The sequence below is a fragment of the Miscanthus floridulus genome, unplaced genomic scaffold (genome assembly GCF_019320115.1).
Source record: "Miscanthus floridulus cultivar M001 unplaced genomic scaffold, ASM1932011v1 fs_383_2_3, whole genome shotgun sequence".
Classification (NCBI taxonomy): domain Eukaryota; kingdom Viridiplantae; phylum Streptophyta; class Magnoliopsida; order Poales; family Poaceae; genus Miscanthus; species Miscanthus floridulus.
The window spans coordinates 38494-49465 of NW_027096685.1; the positions used below are offsets into that span (position 1 = coordinate 38494).

A 10972-nucleotide genomic window follows, 5' to 3' on the forward strand; every position below is an offset into this window, starting at 1 on the left:
ATCTTGAAGGTAAGTATCTTAAGAACTTGTGGGAGAAGTCCTTGTCCTTCACCTCTTATCCAAGTGCTTTGAGATCATTGATAAGCACTTGAAGCCTATGGAACATCTCCAACACACTCCCATCTTTCTTTATCTTAAAGCTTGCAAACTTCTCCTTAAGAATGTATGCCTTTGCACCCTTCATGGCTTGAGTGCCCTCAAAGGATTCCTCCAACTTCTTCCATGCCTTATAAGCCATCTCAATGTTCTTGATTTGCTCAAATATCCTCTCATCCTTGGCATTTTGAATGGCACTAAGAGCAATGTCCTTGTTTTGGAGCAATACTTCTTCAACGGTGGTGGGAGCTTCGGCATTGGCAACCTCAATCTTGGTCTCCACCACCTTCAAAACCTTTCTATTGATTGACTTGATGTAGGTGGTCATCTTTGCCTTCTAATAAGGATAATTTGAGCCATCAAATTGGGGAGGCTTCTTGGTGTTGTTGATTTGAGCCATTTTGACACTGAAGGTTGTTAAGCTTCAAATCAAGGTGACCACGGCTTTGATACCACTTGAAAGGTCCTAATGGCGTAGGGGGTGAATAGCCTATAAAAATTTCTACAACACTAAACAAAGTAGTTAGACAAATATAAGGTGAAGCAATTCTTGCACTAGCCTACTAAAAATACAAGTGACCTACCACAATTCTAGTTACTATAGTCTCTAAGCACACAAAGCTAGTCACTACCACTAAGTTAGTGAGCTCTTAAAGACCAACTAAAGAGCCTCACTAACCACTAGACCCAACACAAGCTAGCTCTCAAAACTAATTACACTAAAGAGCTTAGCAACACTAGGAAAGTAAATACAAGGGTGAGGTAGTGAGGTTATATTGACGTGGCAAGCGATGATCAATCAATCAATCACAAGAGAACTAATAAAATCCTCGGGACAAGATGACACAATGATTTATCCCTAAGGTTCACTTGCTTGCCTACAATCTATGTCCTCATTGTAGCGATTCACCCACCAGGTTCACACGCCAAACCTGCAATCAGGTGCCACACAACCAACACAAGATGGGGATCCACAAGCTATGAGTAGTCCACTAGAGTACCTTTTGGTTCTTCACCAGGGAAAGGTCAAGAACCCCTCACAATCACCATGATTAGAGCCAGAGACAATCACCTTCCTCCTCTCGATGATCCTTGCTGCACCAAGCCGTCTAGGTTGTGGCAACCACCAAGAGAAACAAGCGAAATCCATAGCAAAACACAATCACCAAGTCCCTCTTGATGCAACCACTCAAGCAATGCACTTGGATTCACTCCGAATCTCATAAAGATGATGAATTAGTGATGGAGATGAGTGGGAGGGCTTTGGCTAAGCTCACAAGGTTACTATGTCAATGCAAATGGCCAAGAGAGTGAGCTAAAGCCGGCTATGGGGCTTAAATAGGACACCCACGAAATAGAGCCATTCAGCTCAAGGAGCAGCTAGCTGCGCGCTAATCGGACATGCTAGTCGGGGTGATCAGACACACCCAGGCCAGCATCCAGTCAATAGATGCATGCCATGCGTCCTCTCCTTCGAACGAGTGCCATTGGATCTTCAATGGCTAGAATCTCCCATGCTCGCATTAAGTCACGACCGAACACGCGCAACAAATGACCTGACACACCAACACAGCGTCCGATCATGCGCACCTGCGCCACCACCACACTATGACCGGATGCACAATGTGGTGTTCGGTCACTTCCAGTAAGCTCCTCAAGCAGGATTTTGAGGACCGGACGCGTCTGGTCGATGGCAACCGGACGCGCCCCAGCATCCGCTCCTTCCCCCGCTGCATGCCAAGCTCAAACGCCTTATGTCAGCTTACATCATAAATGATCGGACCTAGAAGCTATGCATCCGATCACCTCCTTGCTCCAACATTTGATCAACAGACTGAGACCGAGCCACTTCACAACCACTGACCGGACACACCAGTGCAGAGTCCGGTCCAGCGTCCGATAGAGGGAAAATAGCCCCTCGACTTCACCAACTTCTCCACCCTTGCTCAAATGTGCCAACCACCAAGTGTAACACCTTGTGCACGTGTGTTAGCATATTTGCACAAACATTTTCAAGGGTGTTAGCACTCCACTAGATCTAAGTACATATGCAATGAGTTAGAATATCTAGTGGCACTTTGATAACCGCATTTCAATACGAGTTTCATCCCTCTTAATAGTACGACTATTTATCCTAAATGTGATCACACCCATTAGGTGTCTTGATCACCAAAACAAAATGGCCCTATCAAATTCACCTTTGCCTTGAGCCCATTTTGTTTTTCTCTTTCTTCTTTTCCAAGTTCGAGCACTTGATCATCTCCATGGACTCCACCATCACCATGATCTTCTACATTTGCTCCATCACTTGGAATGTGCTACCTATCTCATAATCACTAGAGTAATAGGTTAGCACTTAGGGTTTCATCAATTCACCAAAATCAAACTAGAGCTTTCACTTGTCCATACTCAAAGCATCTCTTTGGCTTAGGCTTTTACTTGTATTGCTGATGTTGAGCTTTAGCTTTCTTCTCTTGATTTGCCAAGAACACAATATCACTTCTATCCATCTTCATCATGGTGTTCATAAGTATCTCACTTTGAAGATATTGGCCTCTTGTGAACTTGCTCAAACTAGTCTTGATATGCTCTTTCTCCAACTTGAGTTTCTTGTTTTCTTCTCTAAGTTCATCATGAGTTGATAGCCTCTCAAGACTCTTCTCCATCTTGAGCCTCTTGTTCTCTTCTCTAAGCATCTCATTCTCAAGAGCCATGTCATGATCATTGTCAAGTCTTTCAACAACAATTGTGTTGGTGGTTGATAGCTTCTCAAGATCCTTCTTAAGCTTCTCATTCTTGACCTAGATTAATCATCATAGTTGTCAGACACAACCACTTTCTTGCCTTTGCTACTAGAACCTTGCTCAATGCTATCAACAATCAAGTCATCACATGATGTGGCTATATCAATCTTAACAACTTGGTTAGTAGCATCATGCGGTTCAGTAGATAAATACTCATGAGAAAGCATAAGATTATCATGATTAACTTTGAGAGTGGTGTATTCTTCTTTTAGCAAGTTGTATCTAGTGGTGAGCTCATTGTGTATCTGTTGACGATAGTTATCATTCATTATAAACATCAATATAACTCGAAAAAATGCATGAAAATAATCACCAACATAGACTTAGGGGTTTAAACTAACAATTTCCATGAGTTTTGGTGAATCTGTGTTTTCAGCAGGGTTATTTTAGAAAACCATCAAGGGGGATCAAAATGTCAAATTAAATCACGCTTATCCGCAGTGAAAACTACTCCAGAAGGTTCTAGAGGACTCGGGAAGACACCACACTAAAGCGGAGGCCGAGGCGCTGACATGTGGGGCCAGACAGCCCCATCTGTAAGCCACCTAGCCCCCTAGGCCCACATGTTAGCCCCTCCTTCGAATGTCAGTTCTCTACTGCCTCCTAGGTTGCATCTACGCCATCCTTTAAGTCAGTTTGATCCATGGGCTCACGTTGGACACTCAGGCCTATATAACCAGCCCCTGCCCCCTCTAGAGCAAGCTGCCATAAGTCAAGATCAGACCAGAAATTAGGGTTTCTAGAGAGAAGAGAATAGAGCTCCAATTCTTCAAGTTTCTTGTATAGGCTAGCTAGCAAGGTTCAAGTAGAGTGTGGGCTATTGCTCAGGATTCTAGATCTGCCGTCTAGAGACTAGTATAGCCATTGTATCTCTATATTTATGACTTTGTGCTACTTCAATATTATGTTCCTAGTTTGCTCTAGTTATATGCTTGATATAGTTATGATTAATGATGAATTTATGCATATGTTCGCAAAGCTCTTAGCTTAGTACTCGAGTGAGTTAAGTGGTCGATATTATATAAGCATGGTGCTTAGATATTGTTTGCCTATGGATGTATTCTGCACTCTGGGTCATGTGGTAGATCATGGATGTAACACTCCCATTGAGTCCTTTATAGTCCACTCCCCATTTGTAGAGCAAGTAGAACACGGTTGCAAAGGGAGACAAGCTCTGTTCTTGATCTTCCTTAGTAATGTTCCTTACGCATTGATCCAAAGTTAGTTATACTATATATGAGAGTGTATATACTTGGGTGTACAAAAGACTTAATAAATAAGGAATGACTTAGGAATCTTTTGCTCTTAATGAATCTCCGCTTAGCCGTACTATATTTTATGAGTCTCTATTTCTATCTCTGGAATACCATTACTACTTTACACTTATTATTTATTTATCCATTGACTTACCCCTGCCATAGCATGAGAGCGATTTTATCATAAGTATATATATTTGTCAATGTCTCAATGCTAACACAACTCCATAGCTCCTCCCTGTGGATAAAATATAAATAACGATACTTGGTATACTCCTAGGTGAAATGCTATAATGGTATATTATCTGTGCGCTTGCGGATACTTTAATATATATATATAATTTTCCTCTACATTTTCAAGTGTCAATTATAATTACCAACAATGCATTTTGGGCATCATGCTAGGGATGACAACTTAGTAAAGAGTGATGCTAAGAAATGTCAACAATATCCCCTCAAGTTTATCATGTTTTTCTCTAAGCTCATTTTTAGAAGTTTTGAGCTCCGTGAGCTTGGATGACACAAGTTTATTTTCTTCTCTAAGCTCATCACTAGATTTTTCGACTATGTCATATTTGCTAAACGAGACTCATTCTCAAGTTTTAGCTTTTTATTTTTAGCTCTTGTCTTTTTTATGATTTTAGTGTAGTTATTTAACAAAACAACTAGATCATCATAGGAAGGTGATTCAAATTATTCATCACTATCACTACCATTTTCATCACCACTACTATCATCATCACTTTGTACCTTTCGATCACCCTTGGCCATAAGGCATAGGTGTGTAGAGGATGATGGTGGCAGTGGCGGTGAAGGTAGTGACATCCCAATCACAAGAGCGGCCACCTTATCCTTATTATCACTTTCACCATCGGATGAGCCACTTGATGATTCAATGTCCATGAGCCAATCACCAACAAATAAGACTTGTCATTCTTCTACTTGTGATAATCCTTCTTCTTGCCATCCTTCTTCTTGTATGGCTTGTTTTTCTTCTTCTCATCATCATCACTTGAGTCATCTTTCTTGCCCTTGTACTTCTTCTTGTATTTGTCTTTCTTGGGCTTGGGGCATTGATGAGCTAGATGACAAAACTCTCCACAATTATAGCAATCCATTTCAGAGATGGGCTTCCTCTTGCTACTAGTGAAGAATTTCTTCTTCTTTCCATCAAACTTAATACCATTCTTGTTGAGCTTTTTGAGCATCTTGGCGGTTCTTCTCACCATGAGAGCAATGCTTGCATCATCAATCTCATCATCACTTGAGCTATCATGATCAACTTTTGCTTTGCCCCTCTTCTATTGGCTATCCTAGAATGCCAAATCTTTCTTCTTGGTGGAAGGAGAGCCATCTTGCGGAGTGATGTGTATGTACATCTCATGTGCATTGATCTTCCCCAATATTTGATTTGATGTAGCGGTGGAAAGATCACCTTGATGAAGCACTGTCACAATATGCCCATACTTATCAATAGGGAGGACACTCAAGATCTTCTCACAACATCGGATGGTTACATTTGAGTGAGTCCAAGCCCATTGACCTCCTCGACAAGAACATTCAAGCGAGAATACATTTCATTAGCACATTTATTAGGAAGCATCTCAAATGAATTTAGCTTTTTGACCACAAGGTGATAGCGTTCCTCATGCTCACTCTTAGTTCCCTCATGGAGAGCACAAATGTCTGACCATAGTGCATGGGAGTCTTTGTGGTTCCACACATGATTAAAGACATCCTTGCAAATGCCTCTAAAGAGGGTGTTTTTGGCCTTTGCATTCCACTTCTCGTAATTTGCCTCATCACTAATCGGGTTGGCGGGGTCCTTAGGTTTTGGGAATCCTTGTGTGGTGGCTCTAAGCACTCCAACATCTATAGCCTCTAGATACACCTCCAAATGAATTTTCCAAAAAGGAAAATCATCACCTTCGAAGAAGGGGGCATCCATCCCCGTGGGACATCTTGCCCTAAGCAGTTAAGCCTAATTTAGGAGCACTTAGCTCCAATACCAATTGAAAGGATCAAGATGCCCAAGAGGGAAAGTGAATTGGGCTAATTCTAAATATCTTGCAATAATTAAGGGCTACACTTAGCCCATTTCACCCTCTTGTTCCCAAAAGTATTTCTATTGTTCTACCGCACAAAAGTTTTGCACCATAGGTTCCAATCCTACTCTAGCATGACAATTCTAAGAATATAAAGACAAGAATTGAATTGCTCAAATATAAATGCTAAAAGTAAAGAGAGGGAGAGGAATGCGGCGATGTTTTTCTGAGGTATCAAAGAGTCGCCACTCCCCACTTGTCCTCGTTGGAGCACCCGCGCAAGGGTGTAGCTCCTCGTTGATCCGCGCAAGGATCAAGTGCTCTCTATGGGCTGATTCTTCGACACTCCATCATGGTGAATCACCCACAACCGCTCACACTATGACTTGGGTCATCCACAAGCTCTGCCAGATGATCACCAAGCTTCCAATCAGCACCGAGCCGTCTAGGTGATGGCGATCACCAAGAGTAACAAGCACAAACTCTCACTTGACCAAGACAAGCCTAATGAGAAAGATGGATGCACACTGGCTACTCCCTATGCACTAATGAGGTCCTTAATCTTGGATTCTCATATCTCAATCACCCCACTAGGCTCTTGCACTCCATTATACTCCAAAGGTGTTTCTTAGCTGAACAAATGGTACAGAGGAGGGAATTGTAAGAGTAGGATAAGTATATATACCCCCACTCAAAAACATAACCATTGGAGCCAATTCCCCACTGTCTGCATACTGTCGGACTGTCCTCTCGGAGGCGTCAGACCCTAGATCCTTGGTCTGACTCTCACAAAAGAAGCAGTGCCCATACTGTGTTAGAAGGAGCCGCCCGGTGGTATAGTATAGTCTGACGGCCACCCATCGGCCCAGTCCGATGCCTAAAATAGCTGTCGGTGTAGATTCTGGACACCATCGAACCGGGGTCACCGTTGGTCCGACGTCTCCTTTCTCCCGGGTTCGATGCTGCGCTGCTCATCTCCCTCACGTGAACAGTGTCCTTGTCCAGTGCGACAACCCCAAACCTCAGGGTCCGACGCTTTATCCTTCCAGAGCTGCATTCTGGAGGCGCCACGTAAGCATCGGACCCTTGTTCATTGGTCCAACGACCATGCCACAACACGGTTCGACGCCTAACAAATCCCTTCTTTCACTTCTGATTCAATAACTTTGTGAACCAAGATTGTTCTGTTTGATCTTTGGGTCGTCCCTGAGCTACCTAGTGCTAAATTTGACAAGTGTGCATCACACCTAACATATTAGACTCACTTAGGTCAAGCTACTAGTTCAAACTGCCCTTTATAGTACGGCCAAAGGAAAAACAAAGTCCTAAACTACTCTAAGTGTCTCTCTAACGTCAATCGACACTTAGAACTAGTCCGTCCTTAATCTTATCATCCATCCTTTGAAAACCGAAACGATTTCCATCGATAGGGGCATGAAAACCATAATTGCCCCAACGATCACTATTACCATGATCTAACTCAAATTGACTCTGCAAAACACACGTTAGTCACACTAATCTTATGTTGTCATTAATCACCGAAACCCAACTAGGAGCCTAGATGCTTTCAGTAAGAAAATAATTTACAGGTATGTTTGGCAAAGCTGTAGGGCACCTTTCAAGTAACTCTATCAAACACTTTATTTACATAGAAGTTATTCTGTGCATTAAGTGATTATCTGAAATGAAACATTTGGTTGAGAGTTGAAAAAATAGCTTCTCCTGATTTAATTCATATATTCAATCATTTGGTACATGGAGTTTATTCTAGATAATCATTTTTGTCCATAGAATCAATTCTATTGAGAATTAGAAGTAAGATGAGTTCTACAAAATAGATCCTAATATTGAGAATTGCCTAAACTTGGAAGACATTTGCAAAACTGCAACATTACGTCAGCTATTAATTTGAATATTGAGACCCGCTAATAACTTTTCGGGGTTGTAAAAGTAGTCCAAGTAGTGGGAACTTTGCAGATGCTCTCTCTCTGTGTGTACCAACCCCCAGTGCTTGTATTCCTTTATGCAAACTAATCGAGATACAATAATAAAGTTATGGAGATGATCCTACTTGCTTTTTTTCAGTCAATATCCTGCATCGTCAGATTATGAGATTGTTAACTTGTTCCAATATCCTGCATCGTCAGATTATGAGATTGTTAACTTGTTCCCTTGCCAACTACCATCCTCTGTCACAAATTATATATAGTTTTGATTTTTCTAAGTACATAATTTTTGCTATGCGCCTAGATATACAATATGTTTAGATACATAATAAAAATTGTGTATCTAGAAAAACCAAAATGACCTATAAATTAGAACGAAGTGAGTACCAAAGTTGACATGAGAGAATATATATATGGCCAAACTAGACGTGCTAGATAAAGAGAGTTCCAAGATGCCCTCAAAAAAGAAAAGCGTCCATATGACCATATATCTGTTTTGAAGTAGACGAAATTCAACTCTGCTAAAAAAATAATTCAAATCATGTCCTAATTTTTCATGCACACATAATTCAAACTAACGTCCTAGGTTTTTGTATGCGCGCACACACACATAATTCAAATTAATGTTCTAAATTTTCACACAAGCGCGCGCACACATGCACACAACATGCATGGGCGTGTCCACACACATAATTCAAATTAATTATAGTAACCTCTCACTGTTATTAAAATAATCTTAAGTTATATTCCACCTACCAACTTTTTTTGTTACGTGAAAAACATTTCTGCCACAAATAAAGCTAAGAAAATACAGATACAGGTGCCAAAGTTGAACCTAGATTGGCACTAGGTAGGTTCCACCACCATAAGCTAAGGATCCTAATCAACTAAACTATGCTTAGTTTACCTACTTCTATATAGCTATTAATGTATGAAAAAATAGTATATGTGCTGTCGGTGTTTCGGACCGGGGGGTCCTCAACCAACCAGTGAATTTGTTCTGCGTGCTCCCAATTCCGGATGGTGATGCAAAGAGACACAAGGTTTATACTGGTTCAGGCAACCGAGGCCCTACGTCCAGTCCGAGAGGTCGATCTTGTATTCCTTGCACCGAAGTGCTCGTAGTAGGGGGTTACAAGCTAAGGGAGAGAGGGAGCTGGTCCCAGGTCTCGGCAAGGTGTCGTACGGGCCGCTTGAGGCGTTGTTCTCAGGCGGCAGGGATGTGCGCGTGTGAGTGTTACAAGGTGTTCTCCTTTTTTCCCCCAAAAACGGCCCAAGTCCTCTCCTTTTAGAGCCTGAAGGGAGGACAAGGACGGTACATGAGCTCACTATACGGTGTCGTGTGAACAGAGGCGGCGTGTCCGGGCCCTGTAGCCTGTTCCTGTGGCGGCGTGGTCGTCGGAGTGGTCCGTCCTTGGAGCACTGGGGCGGCGTGGTCGTCCCATCAGATCCTGTGTGTCGTGGGAGCCCCGGGACTGCCTCGGAGTGGGTGCGGCGGTGAACGTGCAAGCCACTGTGGACGGACTGTGTGCGAGGCCGAGGGGTCTCGGCAGGCGCGAACCCCAAGATGGCCGAGACCTTGGTGTACAGTGCCGAGGCCTTGAGTGGGCGGCTGATCGTGGGCACAGCGTTAGGACACAGTGGCCGGTAATCCCCACCGTACCCTGTCCCAGCCGGTATGGCGCTGATCGTGGACACAGCGTTAGGACACAGTGGCCGGTAATCCCCGCCGTACCCTGTCCCAGCCGGTATGGCGCTGATCCGCCGTGCCCTGTCCCGGTCGGTATGGCGCTGATGCGACCTCGGGTCCGGTCGGCCATTCTGTGGCGTTGAGCCATCGTCCGGCTGAGATTGCGGGAGTGGTTGAAGCATTAATGAGACATGACGCGCTGTCTGGAGGGTCGGTCGAGGTGGGGGGTGACGGGCTGCGGATGACCCGGCCTCGAGCGACACGGAGAATGAGGCCTCGCGCGAGACAGAGATCGGGCTCCTTGCCGAGGCCTCGCGCGAGACGCCTCGCACGATATGGAGAATGCACCCCCTGCCGAGGCCTTCCGTGGTGAGCCTCGGGTGAGGCAGAGACGGCCTTCCCTGCCGAGGCCTTCCCTGGAGAGCCTCGCGCGAGGCGGAGTGTGTGTCAGGATGCCGAGACCTCCTGCTCGAGGCTCGGGGCGAGGAGGAGGAGGACCCAGTGGGCTCGGTCGTGGCGGGTGAGGGGCCCACGACTTACCTTCTAGCTTTATTTTTTAGATGGGACTTTAGCGACCCTTTTGACGTTTGCTTGGGGTACCCCATTCTAAGGTACCCGACAGGTACCCCGTTCTAAGGTACCCGACAGTAGCCCCCGAGCCTCGGGGGGAGTGCATGCACTTTCCTTGAGGCTTTGCCGAGGCTGGGTTTATACCTGCTCCATAGGAATTGGGGTTTGTTTTTTGAGGTTCCGGTGGGTGCGCGCGAGCGCACCCGCCGGGTGTAGCCCCTGAGCCCCTGGAGGAGTGAAGTTACTCCTCCAGGGGCTTTCTCCATTTTTGCGTTTGAGCAAGTAGTTCTTATTGCATTTGCCGAGCCCATAAGCGCAAGTTCGGGTTGCGGGGGTCTCGGCGAGGCTACAGGAAAAAGCCCTCTAGCCTCCGCACGAAGCAAGAGGTTCGTCAGGGGCCCCCCTGACTTTGGGTATGACCCTCATGCTTCCTTTCGCTCGGAAGGAGGGGTGGAATGTGCCAGGCTACCCTCGATGGGCGCGAGCGTGGACACTTCTGGTGAGCTGTTATCGGGTAGTCCGAGTGGAGGCCCGAGCCCCGTTCGCTAGGGGACGGCTAGCAGTC

The 10972-nt window shown here is 44.7% G+C and overlaps 1 protein-coding gene across 1 annotated transcript; it reads right to left on the bottom strand.

Moving 5' to 3' along the window:
• Window positions 1-2531: 2531 nt before the first annotated feature.
• Window positions 2532-3145, bottom strand: LOC136531609 (uncharacterized; the record flags this gene model as incomplete). The annotated part of the gene is made up of 2 exons (XM_066524264.1): window positions 2532-2897; window positions 3017-3145. Coding segments are annotated over 2 exons (495 nt in total), but the record flags the coding sequence as incomplete, so codon positions are not given.
• Between the last annotated feature and the right edge of the window lie 7827 nt (window positions 3146-10972).